The sequence below is a fragment of the Apteryx rowi genome, unplaced genomic scaffold, assembly GCF_003343035.1.
Source record: "Apteryx rowi isolate R43461 unplaced genomic scaffold, aptRow1 scaffold_4, whole genome shotgun sequence".
NCBI classification, from domain to species: domain Eukaryota; kingdom Metazoa; phylum Chordata; class Aves; order Apterygiformes; family Apterygidae; genus Apteryx; species Apteryx rowi.
The window spans coordinates 10,069,251-10,095,510 of NW_020450529.1; the positions used below are offsets into that span (position 1 = coordinate 10,069,251).

The 26,260-nt window shown below is 38.3% G+C and overlaps 1 protein-coding gene across 6 annotated transcripts; it reads left to right on the forward strand.

Annotated features, from left to right (window-relative positions):
* The first annotated feature begins 17 nt into the window (after positions 1-17).
* On the forward strand, positions 18-25,166 carry MDM1 (Mdm1 nuclear protein). Of its 6 annotated transcripts, none has more exons than XM_026074939.1 (15): positions 18-92; positions 191-317; positions 2,576-2,937; positions 3,412-3,546; positions 6,015-6,167; positions 8,221-8,357; positions 10,539-10,638; positions 14,875-14,913; positions 15,281-15,456; positions 16,758-17,030; positions 18,839-18,987; positions 19,091-19,221; positions 20,172-20,430; positions 21,551-21,619; positions 23,884-25,166. In XM_026074939.1, exons 1-15 carry the CDS (start codon positions 75-77, stop codon positions 23,991-23,993), a joined length of 2,238 nt encoding a protein of 745 aa, XP_025930724.1. In that variant the 5' UTR covers positions 18-74; the 3' UTR covers positions 23,994-25,166. The 6 variants fall into 6 exon arrangements, with proteins under 6 accessions (XP_025930724.1, XP_025930725.1, XP_025930726.1 ...); XM_026074940.1 differs by having other exon boundaries at positions 6,015-6,155; XM_026074941.1 differs by lacking the exon at positions 14,875-14,913.
* The last annotated feature ends 1,094 nt before the right edge of the window (positions 25,167-26,260 follow it).

Below are 26,260 nucleotides of genomic sequence, written 5' to 3' on the forward strand. Positions count from 1 at the left end.
GGCGCCGCGGCGGGAGGCCGCGTCGGCTTTGCCAGGACAACGGCGGTGCTGACGGCGGCGGCCCGCGCTCCGCCATGCCCGTGCGCTTCAGGGTGAGGCGGGGGCGGCGGGGGGCGCGGAGCGGGGCGCGGAGCGAGGCGCGGTGCGACGCGTGCCAGCCGCTTGACAGAGCGCTGTGCCGTTCCTGCAGGGCCTGAGTGAGTACAAGAGGAGCTTCCGATGGAGGAAGGCGGCGGCGTGCGGCCCCTCGCAGCAGCAGCAGCAGCAGCAGGAGGAGCAGGAGGCCTCGTGGGCAGGGCTGCGCTCGGACCAGCTGGGTGAGGCCGCGGCGAGGGGCCTCGGCGCCCCCGCCCCCCCCGCGGTCGGGACGGGCCCCGGCCGTGGTGGCCCTGTGCCGCAGCGAGCCGGCGGCGCTTGCCATGTGTATCCGATTAAAAGCCTATTCCTAGTCACCGCGTGGAAGAACGTGTCTTTGAATGCCGTGTTTCCTGTGGCTGCTAGTGTTATTCGTGTAAAACCGAAAATACGGGGTTCCTGACATGCAGCGTGAACTAGATTCCCGACGAGAATCACTAGGCGCAGCAGGGACCCAGGCAGGGTTAGTGGTGATGCATGGGAACGTGTCATTCCCCATTTCAGATGAGCCTGGTTTGAGGCAAAGTTCGATACAAAATAAAGTTGTTATGGGGCAGCTGGCTGCAAAAAACCTGATGGGCATTAGAAGAGCTCGCAGTGCTGTAAGTCTAGGAGTTAGGGTTTGTAGGCATTTTGGCAGGCATTTGTGGGATTGGAAAGTAGAAGGTGAAGGAAATAGCACTTGGGGTGAAAGGCCACTATGGAGCTGAGGAAAAGGAGGAAACCGCAGAGTGATGACAACTGCGGTGCTTTGAAAAGTAGCAGGAAAAAGTAGGAATTACTGCAGAGCACCAGACATTACCAGAATTGCACAATTTAGTGCAGTTATACAATTAGAATCCAATATTTTGGCCTAGTAATTAAGAATCAGCTCCTGGGAGTACAGTTTGTTTTCAATTCAGACATCAGTCATTTTAATAAATAATCTTGCTGAAGTACCTTCCACTTACTGATTTCTTCTGTTAATGCAATATATTTCTTTAACCTTGCTTTCTCTAGCACACAGCTCTATGTATGGGTACCTGTAGGTGTGGGTTTAGGAAAATAACTTCCACAAGTTCCTGCACACCCAAACTTCCAAACACATCAACTTATTTTTAAAATTGTAAGCTAAGCTTCTTTCCCAGTCACATGTGTGGGGCAGTGAAACTTCAAACTAAACTGCACGTAGTACCAGATTTGCAGTAAAATCATGAGTTAGCAATACAGTGGTTTCTCATCCTCACATTGTACCTGTGGGATTTTTGTGTAATTGATGTAATTTTCCTACAGCTTTGCATTCGTTTTCTCTCCCAGTTCTTTTTCGGCCATTTAACCATGTGTGCATGGCTTTGAATATCGCTCTGACATGCAATAGGACTTTGCTGTCTCTGCAGATTGCTGCTGATACACACAGCTGACAGTTTTAAGAGTGGCTTAGGACACTACCACAAAAAGGTGATAGGTGTTGGTGCTCCGAGTTCCTTTCTGCTACTCTTTCCATGTTTCTCCTCTGGAATTATTTCCTCCTACACATATGTACTCAAATATCCAGGCATTCTGCATGCCTGTTACTGTGGCGTATTCTCTTTCCACACTGCTTTCTCATGAGCTAGTTTTTCTCTCTGAGAAACTGTTTCTTTCAGCCAGTTAGGGGCCTTCACTTACTTGTCAGTCTGCTGTTTAGGACTATGCAGTTGGATTATGAAATCCTGCTTTACCTCTGTTCAGTCATTCATTCCTCCTCTTAAAATGGCAGGGTAATTTTATTTTCATATGCATGTATAGATGCTAGCAGTTCTTTAAAGGAAGCTAATACTGTGTTCTGTTACATGGTCCTTTTAGAATTTTGGAAGCATTTTCATGCTTGTACAGTAAAATGTCATCAGTCATCTGAGATGGTTTTAAGTCCACTCTGCAACATATTTAAAAAGTGAAAGTCAGTTCAGGTATGTCTTCTTTCATGGTCCAGAGCTGTAGTAGATGCATAGGGGTCTGTCATTGTCCTGTTAAAATAGGTGAGAACCTATGCAGCAAGGTACTTAATGCATGCGTGATAAGGAGTGTTCATGGCTTACTTTATCACTGCAGGTTGTTTTTTTCTGTGTCTATGTTAGCCAAACTAACTTCACTGGCTGTGTTTAATTTTTGCTTTTTTGCTCCATTCTTAGAATTAACTACGCTGTGTTGCAAAAGATTGTTCTGTGGCCATATTTGGCTTTTAGGGTTTGGTCCAACATGGAGCTGGAGTTTTAGTGGAAATGAGAGGTCTTCAGCATGTGTGTGAAAGAAGCCAGAATTTCAGTGGTGTTCATAATTCATAGGCTGTCATTGCTCAGAGATAATGAAAATAACCTTTTCTAGTAATCATTTGTATGATAAACTTTCTTTTTTTTCTTGTAATAGAACAATTATGTCTTCAGTAGAATGTTTTTTCTTAAACCTAGTATGTCTTTTCTAGGAATCTCAAGAGAACCAAAGTTCATTTCCAAGAGAAGGGTACCCTACCGTAACCCACAGATTTCAAAGTCCTTTGAATGGACAGCAGATTGTGATTTGAACGATCCGCTAGAAACTGAAGCTCTTAGGACTGCAGAATTGCACAGAGACCACAATAACAATGATATGAATCAGGAAAAGATTGAAATGCCAGAAGGCCCTGGGCTCCCCCCAAAAGTTCGGTCACATTCTGCAGATTCTAGGGTTGAAACAACTCTTGCTCTTCCAGAAAACAATGTGAAGAGATCACCGCCTGCAGCTCCACCAAATCAAAATGAAGCATTTGTATCTCCAAAAAATGAGTTGTTAAAAGTGGATAATGGGGTAAGGGAAGTTTTTTTTTTTTTTTTCTTTTTCTTTTTTTCTTTACTGACCAGTATATAAGTTACTAATCTGATATTTACAGTAACTTAATGCACATTTACTAGCCTCTGTGACTAATGCTATTAACACTGTTTTTTGTCTCACTCTATTTCTGTATTTTGATGTTTTTCTATACTGTAGCTTCTCTGTTGGGAGAATACTACTTTTAAGACCAGATTATGGTTCCTCTGACATCAATAGGAATTTTGCCTTTTGCAGCACATTTCTGTTCATTTCAGTTAAACCAGGATTTAGCCAATAATTTTTAAACTACTTGATGTTGTTGTCTATAATGAGAAAATGTAATTTGCATTCATTTAATTAATGTAAACAGAAAACAAAATGGATTTGAACGTGTGCACTGAAAACATCATAAGGATGATAAATAGGAGGGAACAATCAGTGTTAAATTTTTTGCTGTTTTTGTGCTATCAGCTTCACAGAGTCCTTCAGAGGAAAGCAAGCATGAATATTTCACCTTTACATACTTTTCCCAGAAATTCTGAATATCAAAGCCAGTTTGTTTGGAAGAGTCCTCATGAAAAGTCTCCAATACTTGCAGCTGAACAGGTAACTTCAAAGAATCCAAAAAGTAGATGAACAATTTGTTTTGTGTGTCAGGAAGTTTCTTACTTTCTAAGATTTCTTTATTGTTTTTGTTTGGTTTTGTTTGATTGTTTGTTTGTTTGTTTGGCACAAACAGGCATGCTGTTGCATATATGCTTTTTTCTAATATACAAAAGTGCAGTATGATTAGGTTTGTTTCCCTGTGGTTCCTTATTGTAGTCAAGTCTGATTTACTTGATCTCCTTCTCCCAGGCTGTTTAGACTGTAGACAGCATTGGTCATTCTCCCATATTGTATTCAGCTCTTTCTAACATGGCCATTTTCTTCTGTTTGCACTAGTTTACTTTAAGATCCTGTAAGATCCTATCCAGTATTACCCCTTTGTTTTCATGTTGATTGCCCTTACATTAAATAACGTAGGAATGTTTAGATTCTGTCTCCTCTATCTTAATCATGTCTTGCCACTAAAATCATTCAGGTTTCACTCCTTATTCTCATGGTCTTCTGTAGGTTACTGCAGTTTCTTATTACAGAATCTCAGAATGGTTGAGGTTGGAAGGGACCTCTGGAGATCATCTAAATCCAACCCCCCTACTCAAGCAGGATTACCTAGACCACGTTGCACAGGATCGTGTCCAGGCAGGTTTTGAATATCTCCAGAGAAGGAGGCTCCACAACCTCTCTGGGCAACTTGTTCCAGGGCTCTGTCACCCTCACAGTAAAGAAGTTTTTCCTCATATTCAGATAGAAAAATTATTCTCAAGTTCCATCTTTTTGTATGTGCATGTCTAGGCCCAAAAATGCCCCTCCATAGTTATTCAGTTGTGTTTTTTCTTTCGTGAGAACTGCTTATATTGAAAAATGAAGTGGAGCCTCCTGATTTTAAGACAGTCTGGTGGCATTTTGACATTCCTCATGACTTTTTGGACTTTGTAGGTTTGGAAATGCTGCTCTTTCTAGTCAGGCTATGAAGAGCAACTCTGACTATAGGACTACTTTGTGTTGTCAATTTATTATTTCTGGGATCAGGATTAAGGTCCCCAGGAGAAACAGGGGAACTGTCCTACTTTTGGTCATAATAAAATGGGCACTTGTGCAAGATCCTGGATTTTAAACTTTGCTCATGCTTTTGTAAAAGAGTTTTTATTTTGTATTCTGTTTCTTCACTGGGAGTATTTACATTAATGGGATTATTACAGATGGTGCTATCTCCATTTTTATCCATAGGTAGCAGATTTGTTCAGTAACAGCTTTCAAAGGTAGTAAATGCTGATAACTAGCATCAATCACTAAAAAGCCCGTTCCTGTCTTTCTCTTGTGATGCCAAGCAGGTGGACTTACTTTGAGATGTCTGTTTCACAGCAGTCCCCTGTCCAAGGAAAACTCTCACTGAAATGCATGATAATTATGTAGAAGCCAAAGGACCATTTCAGAAAGGGGCAGGTCCCATGATGTCACTTCATGGAAATTCGTAGAGAATTCCATTTGATTGTGGTAGAAATCAGTCTGATACGCTCATTATTGATGCTTGTGAACACTGTGTTTTTTCAGAAGAAAGAATGTAGGATCTAAAATAGCAAATTTTTTTTTTCTGCCAGAGCTTATATCAAAGCCATACGAAATCATGCTATAGGCCCTATAAATGCTGAGATAAATATAACTTAGAGAAGATCTAAATATGCTTAAATGTTTGCAGGTTCTAAGTTTAAGATTAGAATTTCGCGTGAAAAATTCAAAGTATTAGCAAACTGTTTTCTTTCGATTGCTGTTTGTGTGATGGAGAATATACCTGAATACTGAATAATGACAGTAGCTGGCCCTTGAACAAATTCTGTGAGAATATTCAGGTTATCCGTCACGTGAGCAAAGCTGAGAAAAACTTATGCCTGTAACATATGGCATGATCTTTTAACTCTCAGCAGTCTGAGAGGAGGTGATACCTGACCACGTGTCAGGCAAATTCTGTACCTTGGCTTGTAACACAATGTTAATTGGAAAGTGCTGGAGGAGAGATCAAATTACCAAACCCTAAGCATCCGATTCTAAAACACAGAACAGTTGTTTTTTACTTATAGACAGCACCTATATTGAGGACTTTGACAGCATATGAAACTGGGTTTTATGGCATATGTTTAAAAAAAACATGATCCTGTATACAAGTCTAAAAGTGAACTACAAAATTCCCCACTGTCTCCCCAAATAAATAAAACCTCTGTTTGCAAACTTCAATAAAAACAGCATTTGAGTGTATTTAACTGTATCTGACTTAGTAATCACTTTTAAATGCATTTTTCTGAAATTAAGTTTCTCATTGATTTTTCCTAGAAGTGCATTAGTTTGCACATGCTGTAGTTGTACGCATAGCTGACTCTGCTCATATGTGAGCATATTTTCATGAATTGGTTAACTGATTTTGAAAATTTAGTATTAAGGTAAGCAAATCCCCATACACTTTTTTTTTTAATTCAAAGGTTATTCACAATATGAGTAAATCCATCCCTCCATTTAAATCTCCTGCAATTACTTCTGAAATGGAATATGAGAGAAATTTCAAAGGTTCTCCTGATAAGAGTCCACAACTGAGATGTGATTCAGAAGAGAGAGAATTTCTGGTTTGTGAACAAGTAAATATTTTCCCTAAAAGAAAGTCATTGGTTTACTTTTACAATTTTGATTGTTTTTTTTCTATAATGTGGGTGGGGTTTTTTTTGTAGTTTCTGGTTACATTTTGTAGCTGTTGTTAATGAATTTGGACTGAGTTGGGAGTGGTTCTGTTTTAAAAGACTGAAAATAACACTGCAGAGCTCTGTTTGCTCTCAGTGGTTTCTGTAATACATATGTTCAGTTTACAGAGACATTTTAAGTGTTGTTTTTCCTGTCACCTTAATTTGATTCTGAGTTTGAGTGGCCTTTTTTTAAGTTGAAGTTTATTTTTAGACATTGGGGTAGAGTTTCTGAAATCTAAATCTTCAATTTATGTTCTCACTGGTACCCATGTAATCTCTTACTATGCAGCCCTCTATGGGAGAGCTCTTGCTTTTACTACCACTTAGATTTATAATTTTATAGCTTAGAAGTCAGACATAGAATGAATTAAAAACAAAGAAATCCTGATGTATGAGAGATGCCACAGTTAGAACTGATTTTCAGACAGCAGTTGTAATTGAGAGAGACATGGAGGCAGGGCTATAATTCAGTTCCTGTTGCCTCAGTAAGCTGATAGGTAAATACAGGCCTATAATGGCAAATTGTGTAACCTGTGTAGGCTCTGCCCAGTTCAAAACATTAAAATGCCTTTTGTAAAACACAGGCACCAGTTGTCTGTTTGAGGCCATGCATTCCCTTGTCTCACTGTTGGCTAGGGCAAACGCAGGTGGAATTTTAGGAAACATGATTATAATTGTTTTAGCAAATACATTTAATTAAATGAAATTATTTCAAGCCGAGACCTCGTAAAAATAGGAGAGAACAAATAAAGCTCTAAGTGCATCGCAGCTAACCTGTTTTGCCGGGTGGAAAGATGAATGGCTGCTTTTGTAGCAAGCTACCGAGTAGTGTTGTCTAAATTCTTGCAGGTTAGCTTAACCGTTCTTCAAGAACGTGTGTGAGTCTCCTCAGTGCCCGTCTTTCTTCCAGGATAAAGCAGAAACAGCCACTGTCAGACGTGTTCAGTACGACTGTTACCTACTAAACATGGAGTGCATGTGGCTCAGTTTAAGCCATTGATACTTTTGAGGTCTTTAAAGATGATTGTAGGCTTGGACACTTTATCAGTTAGCACCTGGACCCGCCCAGTGCTTTAAATCTGATCTGAAAATGCCAACTATTGTGTCCCCTTTTGCTTCTTCTAGCAGATGTGAAGAAAGCCTGAAGGGCATGAGGTTTTCAGGAAACGCTTCTTTGGTTTTAACACTGGAAATCAGGTTTTATTTTCCCAAGAGAATTAGTAAAATGAAGGTGTCTGAAAAGGAAGAGAAGGCATGAGAAGGGAATTTTTGATGAAAACGTCTAAAACATTTTTTGCTTGCATCCATATATCTTCTCTGATGCATATATTGAAGATAAATTTTTGGGTTTTGGTGTGGGTTTTTCCTGTTCTTTTTCTTTTTTCAAAAAAAATTCTGAAAAGAGCTCCAGCAGAATCAGAAATAATGCTTGAGCTTTCCAAGAGGATAAAATAAGCAGGAAAGAAAAATCTTTGATATGAAAACAAAACAAATCAATTTGACCCTTTATAAACCAGAGTGGCAAAAAATTAAAAAAGCCCTTTTTTGTTTAGTATAAATTTGCTTATATTGCTTTAATATAATACTAAGAGGTTTTTTTTAATTACTAATTCCAGAAATATACAGGTTAAGTTTTATGCAACTCGGGTTAGAATGCACAGGTATCATATAATTTTATTTCTGTGTTTCACGTTAAATTCATTTTGTGAAGTGTACAAAATGGGTCATCTAACGAAATGAATGTTGCACTAGGAATCTTAGCTTTGGCATTTTGCCATTTTATTTTTGTATTAACCAAGGAATGTAATAATCTTGCTTGTATTGAATATGCATAACAGTTAAAATTTTAAAATAAAATTAACTTTTAAGCAAAAGTTTGATGTCAAAAGGAATGTGAAGGTTTTTTAGTTTATTAGCTAATATGATATTTTTAAAATTATCTTTGCCTTAGAATAAAAGGAAAGAACCGTTTCAAAAGCCAACAGAAGATGCATCAAAACAAGGGAAAAAATCAGAACAGAAACATCCTAAACAAAAAAAAAAGCAACATATCAGTCAAAACCCCCTCTCTTTACATACACGTCGTGGGTATGTATAATACAGGAAAACCTAGCCTAGTGAATAGGTGTTTAAGCACCCTAATATTTAGAATGGTGGAAGACTACCTTTAACCATGTGATGGATGCTACGGTCACAGGGCACATGTAGCCTCTGCCCGCTTGCAGAGATGTCTGCATCAGTGTTGGGATGGAGCTACCTGTGGGTACATCTAAACCTGGTGTTAATTTCTGTCCCCTTCTCTGGGCTGTGAAGTAGAAGCTTACCTCAGTTGAACCTCTTAATGCAATAATATTACCATTAATAAAATTAACACGAATGAAATTTAAGTAATGCAGCGCTGCTATTGAACTTTCAGTGAGTGCTTTGGAAGCTGTAGTTACCTTTCAAACTTCTCTCCTGCTTGCTGCACACATCTCAAAATTATGAAGATAGTACTTGGTTGATGTCTGTTTTTTCTAGTCCATACCACTTTCTGTCCCCTAGAGTAACAAGAGTAAACACAAAAGGTAAAGGGAAATAAATAAGTCTGTCCCATCTAGGATAATCTGACAAGGAAGGAAGTAAAATGAAATCAGACTGCTACTAAGGGGTATCCAGGTATCTTTTACTTCTGCCACATTCCTACACTGCAGGGACTGAGCTCATGTTTCCATTTTCTGCACATCTGAGATGTCAGAGACGTAAAAGCCCAGAATACGTATAAGTTAAAAATGCATAAATCTAATCCATCTCTGGTATCTTCATGCTTCATGCATCTTCCAGTAGTTACTTTCATTCACATGGTTTTCTTGAAATATTAAGGCATTTAGCCTAAAGACAGGCGAGGAGACTTAACCCATGTCTGATTACCTTCGGATATTGGGAGGTAGTTAAAAAATAAACACCCAAACACCAAAATACTATAAAATAAGATTGCTTTATGAGAAAGTGAATGGGTATAGTGTAGTGAAAGCCTCTAACTCTTTGGTTTTCATAGTTCCTAGACACAGTAGATAGGACTTAATTTTGCAGCAAGTTGGGGGAAAAATTCTCAATTGTTTGTTATGACTTCTGTTTAAGGACAGAGATTTCTGCCTGTTAGACCTTCAATGTGGCAATGCAAGTCAAAAAGTTTTCAACACAAATAATTGTGAATATGTGCAAATTCTCAATATGCAGAGACAGGAATTGCACTTTGCATGCAATTTGCATTACACTGTGTTTTTGTGACAATGAGTGGGATCGATGCACAGTTTCTGAGCTAATTTGTCAGTTTTGCAAGCAAAACTTAAAGAATTATCTCAGGTTTCAAAAAAAAAAAGGACACAAGGAAAGAAAAAAAGTTCTGAATATAGAGGTTTTTCCTTGATACTTTTCTTTCTACAAAGTGCGTTTCATTCTCTGACTTTAGGCTTTATGGTCTATTTCTGAAGAAGGACTGAAAAAGAGGACTTTTTCAACTTATGTTGAATATATGAAAATAAAGTTAGTTCTGAAGCAAGATTGAAGACAAAAACTTGTCTGGATTTAAGTTGATAAATCCACGGGTCAGTGCTTAAGGAGGAGTTCTGACTTGTAATATTGTGTATTGCCTGCTTTAGGTTAGATCATGCTAATTTCTCTGCGTATGTATGTGTGTGGCAGAAGGGAAAATGAATCAATCTTCCAGAGTACTGAGTGCTTTTGAAGATCAAAACCAGGAAGAAATAGCTAGATGAGTTATACTAAACATTGTTCTGGTAGTTTCAGATGTTACTGCCCCCAACAGTCCTTCCCACCTGTTTGTCAGACTATACTGCCTTTATGGTGGAGTTCATAGTTCTATGTCTAACTTACTCTATGGCTTGGATGCTTTAATACAAAACCAAGCATATTTGCTTAAGTGCACCTTCAGCAACAACTAAGATGCTCCACTTTGCATTGAAGCAATTGAGATTTATGCGTGTGTTATGTTGTGATTTGGCTGTGAGGGCCAAAGCTTCTGGCAGAAGAGCTATGAGGAGAAGCCAACACAGGTAACTATTTCAAGAGCCACCAGCTGTGAATGAGCTTTTCACAGCTTTTTGAGTTGTGTTGGAAGGGATGAACATGTATTTTTCAAGTCTCAGCCCTGGAATTTAGATGCAAAAACACTTATGATTGTTGCTATAACTTTAAAAATGCTCTTTAAGAGTCTTCTAGATATCAAGCTTTACTCTTTCTGTCCCCCCCCCTTTTTTGATGTCTTAGGAAGATGAACACTGAATATAGATCAAAATTTTTGTCTCCAGCTCAGTATTTGTACAAAGATGGTGCTTGGTCTCGTATCAGGAATAATGTTCCCAATCAGGTTAGTATTCTTAAAAAATTTAATGCTTGGGCATGCTTTGTATAAAGATTTTTATATGCAAAAAACTTAACTTGTGGTGCTTATAAAATACAGTTTTGAGATTGTAATGCTAACGACTCAAGCTCCTGAAGGTGAGTTTAAAAAGGAGATTAAGCTTGGACAAAGCAGTATAATGTGTTGTAAGAAGGGAGAAGAGACAGTGTGCTTTAAAGAATCTATTAATTAATATGGCATAGAAACTGAGGGAGGAACTTTGTTTCCCTTACAATTAAGAATCATCTAGAACAGAGTCTCTTGGACCAGATAATCCCAGTGTTGATGGTCAGCTCATTTTTAACAAGCAAAAGCTTTCAGCGTGTAGATTGAATGATGGGAGGTTCCAAGGGAATGTATCAGCCTACGTCAGCTTGTCAGTCAGACTCAGTTTGTCAACTTGTCAGCCAAACTTCATGAGTCAAATCCATTCAAAGTAGTCAGTTGAATTCTGACATACATAACAAAATTCAGAATTTCTCTGGTAAGCTTCAGTATTTTATTGCAGTTTATTCAATAAGTGCTAGCTCATAATTCAGTATCGTACTCTATGGGAACTCATTTGACACAACTCTGAAAATGCTGAATGGCCTGATGAGCACAGAACTTCTTAGCAGGATTATTGAGTATGGTTTTCTGAATTAGTCAAGAAAATAAAAACCTTTAATAGTGTGCTAACAAACTGCTAGAGCTAGTTCTACGACTGGCAGATTTCACCAAAGAGACTTCGGCTTCTCTCAGTTGATAGAGGGAGCCTTCGTGAGACAGTGTGCTGCTAAATATGTGGCAAACACCTGGCAGATGTGAGTTGCTCCATCGTTCGGGACCAAGCTGACGTGGAAGGTAGAACTGGAGTGGATTGCTGTAGGGTGTTGGGGTCTGAGCTTTTGCAAATAACATTGCTTGGAAAAGACAGGAGTAGCATGGTAGCATTCAGTTTTATGTTTTCTCACTGAACTTGATTTAGCAAGTCTTTATTTTGGGCAAAAAGAAATATATATTGAATATATATGAAAGAAACTGAATGAGAAACAGGCCTTTTCAAGTATATCATAGTTTGGGATGTTTCATAATAAGATTTCTCATACTTGTTCGTCAGATAACCCATTCTGTGAAAACAGCTCTGTGAGGATGTTAGAGGACTAAAAACAAGCAGTATTTGTTTTTGATATATATTGATGTGTACATATATGCAGTCTTACCATCAGTAAGGCTATAGAATAATCTAAGTTATTGCACACAGCCTGATTGTAAGTAGTACACAGAATGTTTCTATAGAATATCACAGAATTTTTCTAGCTTGTAAGGTCTTTGTCTGGAGCCTGGATGTTGTGTCAGTAAGATTCAAAACCTGAGTGGGCAGTACAGAGCAGCGTTCAGCTTCAAGGGTGGCTGACTGGTAGCCAAGCATAGGGAAAGGGTTATTGCCTTGGAATATATGTTGTTTGCTACACAGCTAGCTGTCACTGCAGTTCAATGCAGGGAAAGCATGAGGAAACTGCAAGTGAAGGACTAGTGTTCTGCTTTACCAGGCAGGATCCTTTTTGGGATGTGCTTGAAAGATGTAGGAAGTAAATATATGTGGCATTTAATTAGACTGTGCGGGAAACCAGCAAATTCCCACACTGTAGATGTGTGTTTTGGCTGTGTCTGACTTTTCCATGGAGATTTTCCTGCTGACAAGGGAATTGCAAAGGAAACTAGAAAGAAGTCACTTGGGACTAGACACGAAGAACTCGGAGGAAAAAAATGTTAGGATTTTTTAGGGCCTTTGAAGTGAAGGAATTATGCTGGGTACCTGAAAGAGCCAAATCCAATTTAAAATTATAATAATAAAGACATTGTTTTATTGATTACAAATGTGCTTATATTATATATACATGTTCACATATACATACATACATTAGATCCTAGTATGACTTCATTTAGAAGTCTTTTATAGTTAGAATTATCTAAATTTCTCCTCTCAGACTTCAAATCACACTTAGCCTGTGAGCATATCAAACTAGCTCTGCTAGTAGACAAAGAACAATATTTGGCTCACGTAAATATGTTATTGTGTGGTATTTTCTCTTCATAGAGGGTTTTTTGTTGCTATTGTCTTGTTAGTATTTCTATATAAGTTGTTGAGGATTCCTTCTTAAAAGGAAGTTTAATGTGGTTGTAGTAAAAGCGAAAAGTAACCTTAAAGTTGGGAATTTTCCAGTTTTCAGGAAATGCTGGAATAAAACCAAGATTAATTCTTAAAAACTCTGTTAATGCAAGAATAAAAAATCCCAATGGGCATGATTCTTAGCCAGGCCTTTCCTTTTCTTCCTCCCCCCGCCCCCCCCTTTTTCAATTTCACCGATGTTCTTGTCCGAGGTAAGGACTGCAGGATGGGATCCAGCATGGCTAAAAGAGTGGGACTGAATAAAATATTTCAGACATGGCTGAGACATGAGAAAGAATCTATTTATTTGAGAAATGTATTACTGCAGTTTAATGAAAGAGTGCATTACTTGAAAAAGTGTCAAGCTAATTGGCTCTATTGTAAAGCAGCAAAGGTACTTTGGCTATGTAAAATATAGGTTGCATTGGTGTGAAGAGAAACATTCTGCAAAGGTGTATACAGCCACTGCCTCTGCTCTTTGAGACTCACCTCTGCTGGAGATGCCTATGAAACCTGTCTTGCTTAACATAAGTGATTGATGATAAGCTCCGACTGATCCAGTCTGATTTCCCACTTAGCTGAGACCGCACGTAGATAACTTTGGGCCCAAAACATACTTTCTGAAGTTCTGAGTCCAAACAGGCAAAGATTGATAGAATCCTGGTATAACCTTAGCTACAGTGATTACTTCTGTACTCTGCAATGTATTATTAAGGGTTGCTTTTCAGCAGTAGAATAAAAAAGTCTCTTTGAATTATGCTTTTGAAAAATTAATGCGGGCAATTCATAATCGCAGTAGGCCTCTCTGGAGTCTGTGTCCTGCTGAGATACTGGTGCCGGCTGAGTCACTGAAGGAGGCTGGTTGTCCTTTGTACTTCTTCATAATTCACTGGAGACATAGTATTCTTCCTCCCCCTGCAGCGTCCTCTTGCTCTGGATTTATATTCCTTCTGTGGTGGCTGTCATAATTAATTTTTCATTCTTCTGCCTAAAGTGAATAGTCCAGTAAATCACTTACACCTCAGACTTTAAACTGTGCTCTTAAAATGATAAGTATATATTTTTAATGGGATATTCTTTGGAAGCTTAATGGGTGTAATGGGTCAAAGTCTGGGATATTAGCTGATGTGATATGAGTAGATTTCTGTCTGCTGCATTCAGTTGCTTTTAGTGGGATTAGCAGAATTTGGCCCATGTATCTCTGTTCCTTGCAGGAAGAACTATGCTAAGTCTATCATGAAAGAAGAATAAATAAAACAAGCTATAAAAATGTGCTAAAGGAAGTTACTTTCCTGCTCTTTGGTAAAATGCTTATTTCCTGTGAACCTTTTTTTAGTGAGCCAGGATTCATACAACAATATCACAAAGTTATTTTTAATCATTTAAAAATAAAAGTAAAGTTTTTTGTTGCTTTTTCTTCTTACGCTTTCATTGTGTTTGGGTGAAGGATGCAAGACTGAGTGTGGAGATAATTTCAGGAATAGAAGTGATAGTATAAAATTAGCAGTGTAATGTCTAAAGAGAGGGGTTGCCACTTTTATTTTTTAAGGCTAAAACTGACTTCATTGGGTTTTTTTTATATCTCATTCGTACAGTGATTGATGAAGGAAGGAATAATTCAGACATTATGACTTAAATACAGTACACCAAGAGATCTCATGTAATCATCAAGTCCTCACTGAACTAAGATTTGTATAGCAAGAGACAGTTGCAGTGTTCACAGCATACAAACTCAGTATTACACATGCACATAGGTCATAAATTGATATGTGGTGAATGTGGTTTTGACTGTAAGGCTTAGAAATCTAAATTCATTTTCTCTAAAAATCTAAATCTAAATTCATTTCCAAAAATGGTGAAGTATAAGTGTTGAGGTGTTTGTTTTACAGCTTTTTACTGAATCTCTGGGAGGCAGCATAGAGCTATGTTGACAAGTTCTTAAGTATTTAATTGATTACTTAGACTGAAATGTAGTTACAGTGGTGATATTAACATACAGTGTTGAGAGAAAAATAAAGAAATTTAAAATAATTCTGTATTCCTCTCCTTAGGCATCTCAAAACACCCTAAATTCCATGTGGTATATGGAGGTTGGTTGCATCTAAGTTCTTGTTTTAATGTTTGGAGCACTATGCTGTGTCTGAACACTGATAAAGAACTAGAATCCAGCACTCAACTTACTCATCATTGCTGCTTTTTGTGCTCATTGAATAAGTAATTGGCAATTTTGCTTTGGCTTGATAGCTCAAACATGCTTAATAAATCTAAACTTTTGTTATTTTTGCTCTCCTTTGTTGCATTTACTGCAGCATGCAATATTTGTGCTGTGGATGGTCCTGTATTATATATAACTTGCCCTTCTCCTTTAGCTGCCGTTAGCTAGTGCAAATACTTCATAATAGCATGTTAGTGAATTGGAAAGAGACATGCAGGAACTTAAGAAACCTTGATGTGCAGGTGAAAGAACTTCGAGCCAGAGCAAAGGCTTACAGGCAGCGAATAGAGGGAACGCACTTCTCCCGATACCATCTCAATCAGATTCTGTCCGATAATAACAGTCTCTGGGATGTGTCCTCAAGTTCCAGTTCAGAAGAAGGCATCAGCAACAACATCAGAGCGCTAGATCTTGCCAGGTAAGGTAGTCATTCCTGCATGTTATTCTGTGGCTTTGAAACTGAACAAAATGCTGATCGTGGGCTTAGCTGAGCTGTGAGATCTTTAGTGTTTTTTGGACTAGAACGTATGAGGGCATACACCTTTTTACTATATTAGTTGATATGCGGTGTATGAGTTGATATGTGTTCAAATTGAAAACCAGGTGTGGTCAAGTCTTCTGAAAGAAGTATTGCACCTTCATAATTCTCCACAACTGTATTTTTAGCGTGGAAATCTTGGTTTCATCAAGCCTGTGGGAATTTATCACTGAGTCAGATGGGAGTAAGATTCTCTCTCCACTGGAATGCCATGAAATATGTTTTGCCTACTCAAATGTTATCAGTGTTCTTGTCAGGATTAATTAGTAATCTTCTGTTTGAGTCTTAGACTCTGCTTACATCTGAGATGAAGATTTAGGAACTGGAACGGCGTACAGCAGTTTTCTCCTTTCTTTGTAGGCTTTAAGAATTGATAGATACTAAAACTTTTACTTCGGTTAGGAAAAACCAAAGATAGTATTTTAGTGAAATGTATGGACATCTATTGCCCAAGAAAGGGGAAAAAAATTGTGTCTCCTCCTCTGAGATCTGAAGTTTAAAAGCAATGCCTAGGCTGCCTCTGTCTACAGTCCACTTACACTGCTCTATGTATGCTACTTGTCTTGTGTGGGAAGGAGAGATCTGTTCATTTGCATGGCTGTAGCTGTAATAAGGGTTAGAGAGATGATGCTTAAAAGACTGTTTATTACACTATAATATGTGATGTCAAGTACAATGTAAACATTTTGGTTTGCTGATTTGCTTTTTTGATTTCATTTATGTGCACTGGGCTAACTTGCATGTAAATGACTGGTTTCTGTGAGCAGTTCAGAGGTTAAGATTTTCAGAAGTTAGTGCCTAAAGGACAGTCTTCTAAGCTGCTTAGCTGTCAAAATTTTGTACCATCAGACACATGCAGTCCTATGCATGGGACTAGTTATCTTTTGAGCACTTCTAATTGTCATTTAAATAGGAAATAGAGTCCTGACTTTACATTCCATTTGTGGGAATAGTGATCCAAAGGGATTTTTTCATAGAATCTGGCTTGAAAATGGATTGTGCTTAAATGTCAGTTAAAACTTCAATAGAAATTTAACCATACCTCACATTTACTATTCCACTTTTTAATATCTGAGCTATCCTTTTGGCAAAGGACTGAATTGGATGAATGTGCTCTACTTAGATACATGCATATCCTTCAAATCAGCAGTGTGAAACAGTGCTTTCTTTCTGTTACCTAGAGTTTCTGAAAAAGAGACTTCACCAAGCCCCAAAGCGCTACACCAACCTGCCTCAAGAGAAGAGTTGCACCAGGACAGCACTGAGAAGAAAGGCCTGTCAGATGCCTCAACTGTTCCAGTCAAAAGGCGTTTAGTTTGGGGTGAGCAGGAAGGTACTGAAAAAAGGGACAATCAGCCATCAACGGAAGAGGAAGAAAAAGAAAATGAGCAGGTTGCAGTCGTGACTCAGGAGTTAAATGATAAGGATGCCACCGAGGATAAAAAAATTGAAGGGTAAAACTGAGCATTCTTGTGGCATATATAATTTCTTTCTTGTAACATCTCAACAATTTAAAGCATAACTATTTTTTTTAAAGCAGCTTTCTTTATGAGGGCACTTACTTGACTGTGGTAATTTTGGCGTGACACTAGTTTTGTTTTCAATAGCTGAATAAGGAATGAAAAATTTCATGATATTGAGCTGGTTGGTGGAGTTGGATCCATTTTTAAGAATACTGGATTTTTAGCTTGAAAGGCAGAATCTGTAGTTTGTGTAAAAGTATAAAGAGTTCTTATGATTGCTTTTAAAAAAAATTAAAATTTGCCATGTAGGCCTCTCGGAACAGACTGATTACACAGCAGCCAAGTACGTTGAAAATTAAAGTTCACAATTTACTTCAAGCTGGCAGTGTGGGATTAATATGATTGAAAGGATGGAATACATTGTAATCTTGTACTTAAGGATCTGTTTTTCTCAAGTAAACTCGTAGGCAAATATAAAGGTCTTGCTGGAAAAGAATAACTAGCATCCAGTAATCACCAGTGCTTTTGTTACTGAGCCCAGGTAGAAAAAAATGTGGAGGGGCATTTAGAAATAGTAAGAGTTCGATTCAGTATGTGCATAGTGTATTGCATAGTACTGTATCTGGTAATTGAAAGATCCATATTTTATCTAGTTACAAAGCTGGGCTTTTTACTATGCAAGTTTTGCAAATATTTTGGAAGATATGTGTGTATGTATTTACACACACACACACACACACACACACACACACATATACACACACACGTGTATATATATAAAAAAAATCTGAATAACTGACTCTCATTACTGTAGTGTCTAATCATTTTGCATTCCTTTCGGTGTTTTATCTTTGGTGTTGCAACATCTGTCTAAGGTAAGGAATTGTAACTGTCTCATTTAGGGGCAATATCCTGTATGTGAAACCCAGGCAAAGAAAGGTTGAGAGCTAGACCCAAAAGATATGAAGTGTGGGCTTCAGCGTTCAAAACTGTCATCCTGAAAACCTTGTTTAGCTTTTGCTTAACGCCAGAGATGATATAGTTCATATATGCGTCTGTGATGGTCATTGTAGTTTTTTTGCCATCTAAAAATGTGGTCGTGTGTGTGGCCAGATCTCCTCTGGGCTTGGCCGTGCAGAGCAGTTCAGTACCTGCGTGCTCTCGAGGCCTGTTGAGATGTAGAGATGAGGCATTCTTTGCCTAGGTGTGCTCAGAGTGTGTCTAGCATGCACTGATAGGATCAGGTTCTTTGCACAGTGTGGGCGTGCCGCCACCTCCTTGTAAAATGCATCTGGAGGAAGGAGACAGAAGTGGTGGTGCTGATTTATATAGTAACCTGGGGGCTAGAGCGGTTGTCTACATGTGGGATACTTGGTTTCAGTTCCACCACACTGACTGAAGAGAGTCAAACCTACATTCCCACCTCGGAGGTGTCTATCAGCAACCAGGTTCAAAGTTACTCTGGGTGAGAACTCTTTCCAGCCCTCCTGTTGAGTCTGTGCCACTGTGCAGCAAAGCATTCAAGGTTTGCTGGCCCTAAGTGAGCCTGAATTTGTAACCTGAGACTGTGTGTATTTTATCCAGTTAATATTTCAATATAAAAATTACAAGAACTGGGAGACAGGGACTGGAATCCAGAACTCCCCGTTGCAGGCAGATGCTTTAGCTGCAGGCTCTTGGTGTTTTATGGCCCTCTCTGACTTGCCTTAGGCTTCATAGGAGTGTATTAGAAACCAAAAGCTTGAATGCAAGACTCCCAAGTCATTAGTTAATCCTGTAATCATTTTTCATTTTTGCAGCGAGAATGCCTTGGTGTTGAATTCTTCTGTGGCTTCATCAGATTCTTCTTCTGTATCCTCGAGGACAGGTGGCAGGCTTCCTACTCCAAAGCTGAGAGCACTTGGTGGAGCTCAGAGGACTCATCATGACCTTACCACTCCGGCTGTTGGTAAAGACTTTTTTGAATGCAAAGCAATACTTCAAGAACTAAAAATACATGTTTGAATTAATTAAAAAAAAATTAATGTAATAAAACATTTTTCCATCTTTAGGAGGTGCGGTTTTAGTGTCTCCTCCCAAGTCCAAGTCTTCATCTCCACAGCGGAGAACAAGAGGTTTAGGAACAGACCCTTCTCCAGCTAAGCAAGGTGCAAGGGAAGCTTCAAAAAGAAGATCCTGCTGGGTGAGCCAGAAAAGGGACTTAGCATCATGCCTTTTAGGAATGTGCTTTTTAAGTCATTTTGGATAATTTTTCTAATAACTCTTTTTTGAGTTGTCATTTACTATTCTAAAATTTTCAGTATCTGTGATTGACAAATGCTGATATCCAAGTGTTTTATTTTTTTTATCAAGCAAAGAAGTGAGACTGTTGGAGTGAGATTGGATGAGCTCCATGTTGGCTTTTCTGCTAACTGCACAGGGTCCAGTAAAAAAGCTCCCATTGGGAGCTGTTGATTCCCCCCCTTAATGTTACTTTAGCTTTTGTTCTTGACATGGAGCGCAGCTTCAGATTCCATCACTTGAAAGGAGTTTAATAAAGATAGGTTGGCTACCCATGGTAAATGTGTCTAAATGGTAAAAGGTATATAAATGTGCCATAATAGTTTAATTCGCCCTTTATTTACTTTTGTTCTTCATTTTACTTTTAAGTTTACATAGTTACCAAAAGGAAAAAGAAATGTTTAGAGGGTGTTTAGCGATCTTCATCTTAAAATCATGTCATTGTTGTGAAGTTGTTTAGTCTATGTTCTGTAAAGATAGCTATAATTTCATTTCATATGTATTGTCTGTAGTAAGATCTGTAACAGACACAGAGACAATTAAATGAAATGTTGGTTGTTTTGGTTTTAAATCTAAGTTCACAGTTTTTTGCTGTGGGAAAATGAGCTTTCAGTTTGACCTGACTAGATTACTTTTAGATCATGTTAAAAACTTTTTATTAGGAATAGTTTTCCATAAAGCTGTCTCAGAGGCTTTAAATGCTTATTCTTCCAATGCCCTCATGAAAAGTGTCACACCCAACATTTGCTGCGTATGTGAGGATCTGTACAGGAAGGCTGGTGTGAATATATTTGTAGCAGTGTATGAGCTGCCTTTTTTTTTTTTTTTTTTCCTCCCCTTATTGTGTCTTAGCCTGATGTAGAAGTGGAAGCTGCTTCACTCCTTACCTCTCCACCTGCTGGGCTGGGAACTTTGGATCCTTTGCCCTTAAGGCAGGATCAGTGGCCTGGTAATAGTGTTTATGATGAGCGAGTTTCTCTTGCTTCAGAACATCAAGAGCATTCCTCTCCTCCTCATATGCTGAAGGCAGCTGAAGACCGCTCTACGCCTTATTGGAGTCCCTCTCGTCGCATTCAAGGGACTCTCAAGGACCCAGAATTTCAGCATAACAGTGGGTTTTGCATGTTAACTGGCTGTGTTTAAAAAGTGTTACAGGGTGGGAATAGCTACCTTGCAAAGTCTTGCAGAAGCAAGTGCGCTGCGCTTGCTGCTTTAGTGACTACAGAGAATGTGTTGTTTGTAAGCAAAAGCTTTTCCTATATTGTATGTTCAGTCTTACCAGGAAAATGTGCACAACTCTTAGTTTCAGTTTCTGCTAATATGATTGTATTCTAGTGGTCTGCTGTCTAATTTTGCCTTATTAGTTTGAATAAGCAGTTGCTAATTATGAGAATAATTTGGTGTAGTGTCAACAATTATGTTTCGTCTTTAAGCTACAGCTGGATGTTCTGACACTTTCCCAGCTGGAGCTACCCACAGTGATGTGTAACTGGGGACCTTTATAGTACAGTATTAGTTTGCAGGAGCTGTAGATTTCTGAGAACTAAGCTCCTTAAATATTTTGCAGGATATGGGGACAAAAAAGCCATCTATAAAAGATGTATTGGAAATTCGGAAAAACCATTTAGAGTTTTTTGTCCCCTGAGAATATTCTTTGCTGAGGAGGAATTTGTACTGTAGCATTTCAAAATAGTTTTAAACAACAGTTGTTAATATACACTGAGGCTGTAAATCTGATAAATAAAAGAATCCTTCATCCCTTAGTGAAAATAAAGTTTATGTGCTTAAGTCTCAATTCCAGAAAGGCTTTGTACAGCTTCTTAAGGTCTCAGTACTCTTGGTCCTTGTATTACAAGGAACAGCTAGACTAAGGTAATATTTCCATTTTATAATGGAACAAGTAGTGGTCAGGTTAAGTGAACTGGTGAAATTCAGAGAACATGCTTATGTTTTAGCTCTGCATCTGGAGTGCAGTTCACTATGTAACTACTGTGGCATCTACCATAGACAGATGCCTTGAGAAGAATATAATGGAATAAGTTTATTTAACCTCATCTCAGAGTTGAAGAGTCTCACTGAGGTTTTGGCATATTTGTTATTTATAAGATTATAAGATTTTGGAAATAATGTTGTAACATTTTAAGATTTTTCAAATGAACTATTATCCTTTGTGCATTTCAAAATGATTAAAAATATACCTTTGCCTTTTTTTTTTTTTTTTTTTTTTTTAGGGAATGTTTTGAGTCCCAAAACAAGATCTTTCCAGTTCCCACTTCAGGAAAGAAACTATAATAATGAAGGTATTGCTTCCCAAGGTGTTAATGTATATCATATATACATCACATAGATTCATTCTAACTTTTATTTTGCACTAAAGTGGGAGGTCTCTGACTACTGTAGTAATACTGGTTTATGTGTCTGCGTGAGTAACTACCCCATCATATCATCAAAAGAAATTCAAAAATGTTCATCCCAGTAATCTGAAGTATAAATATGAAAGTGTATTCCAATATGAATAAACCATTAAATGTGGCTGAAAATTAAACAGACCAATGTGGTTCAGTATGGTTAATATAGCTTGCTCAAATCCATACCTGAAATCATTTCCTCCCTGCACATTTTTTAAGCCTTTGTATTGACAGCAACAGAAGCAAACTGCAAAATGATCACAGCCCAGATTGCATCTGCAGTAATTTTTGATGCAATTTAAAAGGTATCAAAAATTTTAAGATAAATCTCTTGCTTGTGAGGCTTCACCACTAGATATTTAACACAAAATGATTCCCCTGGCTTTAATGTTTACGCCTGTTTTTCTGCTAAGTGTACTAGGGATGCTTTTGGCATCCCATTTTTCTGATTGCTGTTTTGGCCCTTTTCTCTGTTTACAATAAAGTTAATCCAGGGGAGGAGCCAGCACATTGCCCAGCAGTACGTCTCGGCCCTTTTGTGGGCAGACACAAATAAACTCTTTCTCTATTCTGAGGCAAGCAAAGACACAGTATCCTCATTAGCTTGAGCTAAAATATGTTATTTTTTAGCATGGCATATGAGGTTGAGCTTGGTGTGGGGCTGTGCTAGCCGCAATCACCTGTCTTATGGGGTTAGTGTATTGGCAATGTGAGCTTATGTCTGACTGCAGGATATTTATAGATAAACCCAAGAACAACCAAAATGTCTTTTCTGCACCCTTTCACGCCTGTTTGCTCCTCAGTTTTAACCAAGGTTCAGGCCGATTCTCTGTTTCAGTCATTACAGTTGCCTGGAAAATGTGTGGGTTGTGCAGATGGCTCAGCCAAGCATCTGTATATCTACTTAAAACATGCAAGATCCTATAGTACTCTGCAGCTTCCCACAAGCTTGCTGCACAGATTAAGTGCTGTAACTGCCTTTTTTTACTATGAGCTGAGTGATGGTATATGAGCTTTCAGAAACGGGCACAGTGTGACAGCTCACAGATATTTCATATGCCCATATTTGTTTGTGTACATACAAAACTGGGAGTTATTCCAACCACATGTCTGTTTGCAGAAGTGCAGTTAGCAGTTTTCTCATGCATGGGAATATTGTTGTATGTGTTGTGTGTAAGCCTGTTAGGGGCTTTTTGGATCTCTGTATTTCAAGGATTTAGAAATGTTGCTGAAAAGTTAATTGCAACACTCACAAAATACAGAACCCATTAGGATTTAGTCATGGAATCTTTATTGTTTTTTGGGGGTGGAGAGGGTGTTCTTTTTTTGGAAAACAGTGGTATGGTTTTGTGCCTCCATTGCAGGAGAATTGGTGTATATAAGATCATTATCCATAGAGAGCATCCTGATAAAGCTGTGGCAACATTTTAGTAATGATGTTACAGAGGTGTGGCATTGTGCTTTTTTCTCAGAGAAGCAGCCTCCAGACTGTGTAATTTTAAAAGTTCCATTGGACATGAAATGGTTCCTGTATTCAAAAGAAAGATCTTTAAAGTACATTTCTAAAGCATGTTTGTTGTTGTCTTTGTGTTAATCTTCCTGTTTTCTTCAGAAGACACATCTTTCTTAAACAACTTGTGGCACACTGTTTTTGGCACAGAAGGGTGCTTTCAGCAACATAGATTCTGATATTTTATTCGTGGTATTCTGAGGATGTCTGTCTTGCTTTAAGTGGTGGGTTGCTTTCATGAATATGTTGTTATCAGAATCTAGTCTAGACAGAGTTCAGTGGCAGAGGAATGACTTTTGAGGTCTCCTGTTGAAGGAGAGTAAGTGTAGAGATGAGTTGGATAAATGGGCAGTGCTTTCAGAATTGCCAAAGTCAGAGTAGGAGATCTCAGTCTGGAGTTTGTCAAGAACTGGGTATGTAATTCCCTTAAACTTACCTAGTATCTTAGTGACTCTCTAGTTAGATTCTTTTCCAGCGTGTCAGTTACCAACTAATAGAATTCAAGTGTATTGTGGTATTATTTTAGCATCCTCTGTAATAGAGGGCATAAAAATATTTGCACTTTCAAAGCCTGTGAATGTTAGCGGTGTTTTAAAATGTGTATTTAATCTATGTATGTATTTTTTCCTTGTTGCTTTCCCTGCAGATGACAGACTGTCTCAGATTTCTGCTCGCTCTGCAGCTTCTAGCTCACTGGCATCTCAGGTACTGGAACGAGCTCAGAAGAGGAAGGAGGATTTCTGGGGCAAGACATAATCTGTGTCTCATGTTTTATAGAAACTGTTCTGTAAAATGATTTATTTTGACAGTTGTGTATGTTTTTTCAAACTGTGATTGTAGGTGTCATGTAGTATCCTTTTACCTGTCACTAAGAAGGTCCAACTTTTTAGATTTGTCAGCCCAATTTTGACATTTCAATATTTAGACCAGTGCTGAAAATCTAGGTCCTTGATATCTCTAAGAATTCAGTCCTAATTCATTATTTTACAGCAGCTGTGCTGAGGTTTTTTTGTTTGTTTGTTTGTTTTTACAATGGCCCCTCCTGAAACTGTGAAACTGAAACAATTATTTTTATGCAGCCTGTGTATTACTCTTCAAGCTGTTCTACTGCAGTCATGCAGTATGACCCGGGACAGTATTCAGGGGCGATAGCATTGTTCACCAAACACCTCAGTTGTTTGATGTTAACCAGGTGTATTAGACAGCTGTGGTACATTTGTTTGTTGCTGTCTGAATTGTGAGTACAGCACAGTGCTATAATAAACTTTGTTATTTGTGTTACTTACTGCTTTTAGGCTGCTGCCAAAAAATTCCTCCTGTTTCTTAACAAAGCTAACATGGAATATACAAGAGTTTGAGAAAAGAAGATTAAGTTTTGGGGTTTTGTTAATTGCCCCAGCTTTTTGGCCAGGATGACTGTGAAAGTTCAATGTATACAGTACCACAGCTTGTCAGAAGATTCAATGTGGACATAAGTCTTTTGTTGGCAAGACCCATTTTTTAGTCATAATTTCAACTTCTCTAGAAAAAGCAGTCTCAAATACCTAAACACTGGTATTCCCCTGCCCTGCTTCAGCTCAGGTATTTAGGAGTAGTTGGTGTCTTAAAGTAAACTTGGAAGAATGTTTTATTTGGCTTTGACATTTTAATTACTTCTTCTTCTGATTGCCTGTTTTTGGGTGACTGGAATACTGTAATCATTGTCACAGCAAAAACTGTTTGTGATTTATGCTGACAGCCTGTTTTATCTGTCCAAGTGATGCAAACAAGTTAACACGAAATAGGAGAAATAGGTGGGTAGCAGCTGGTTCTCACAGTGGTTTGGTTCTTTTTACATAGTTTCAAGCTTTAATAATACATGTTTTTAAAATTTTGTACAAGACCAGTTTCAATTTTGTACACATTTGAAAATAAAAAAGATCAAGTTTGCTTTGTTTCTGTTCAAGTTACAACAGATAAATTGGTAGATTGGCTTATTGCATTGGCACTTCTCTGTTCAGTGGAACAGCTGTTCAGCTGGAACCTCTGTGGACTTCTGGAAGACAAGATACTTCCACTTAGAACTGTTCTTTAGAAAGGATAAGTTACTAAAGCTGGATATGTTGATAGATGGAATCATGACTGACTACACCCAGAGCAGATGGGTGCTTCACAGGATGAAAGACTGCAGTCCCCAAAGGACGAGTCCTCCACAAATGAGATAATTTAAAGAGTGAGTGATGTCCAGCATTGATTGTGGTAGAGATCAGTGTTTGCTTTCTCCAGAAGTTCTGCATTACAATAGCTTCCTACCAGTAGGGTTGTTTGGAACAAATCAAGCTATTCTATTTTATCTCAAGGACTTTCAGGATTATTCTTTGGGATGCACTTCAAAATTCAGTTATAATTGGTCATAAAATTTTTACTGAAAGGGAAACAGGGTTTTTGTGTGAAACAACTTGTTATGAAAAGTGCCAGTTTTCCTCTAAAATGACAGTTTTTCAATGGAAAGCTTAATGGCTAAAGGTGGAAATGTTGCTGCAGTGTATTGTGGGAGGGTTAATTTGGTCATCTTCTGTCCAGATTCTTTATTACGGGCCACTTCCTTGTTTAACCATGTAGTTCAACACGTGTCATCTGTTGCTTCTCCTCTGTGGTACCTGTAATCTACGTTTTAAGAACTCTGTCCTCTTCTTTAAACATTTTTTTTATTATTTTTTGGCTTTCTAAGTTTTCCTGGGACTCCTGGCTATCTGGCAGCTCTGTCAGAGTTTCTGTGTAGGCTTGACCTTGAGGCCTGGAAGTCCTAGATGTTTCAACAGCATATGTGCCAATTTACTATACAGTATTGCACTGTGAATGTGGTGCATCTGGGTAGCACTGAGTTTATTATGTGTGCTGTATGGTACATGTATATTTATTTCTGCCAAGGAGACAATAGAAGTTGTAAAGGAGGAAGACATTTTTGTTGCATGAGGGTGCAAACCCGATTTAGAGATGATAGTGGAAGCTCATGGCCTCTCACACATCATCATGTGGTATTT

Bases quoted from the DNA above. Each gene is read 5' to 3' on its own strand.
- MDM1 (XM_026074939.1), top strand. The intron at 18,988-19,090 runs GTAAAGACTTTT...TTCCATCTTTAG, and splicing joins CCTTACCACTCCGGCTGTTG to GAGGTGCGGTTTTAGTGTCT. The intron at 21,620-23,883 runs GTATTGCTTCCC...CTTTCCCTGCAG, and splicing joins AAGAAACTATAATAATGAAG to ATGACAGACTGTCTCAGATT.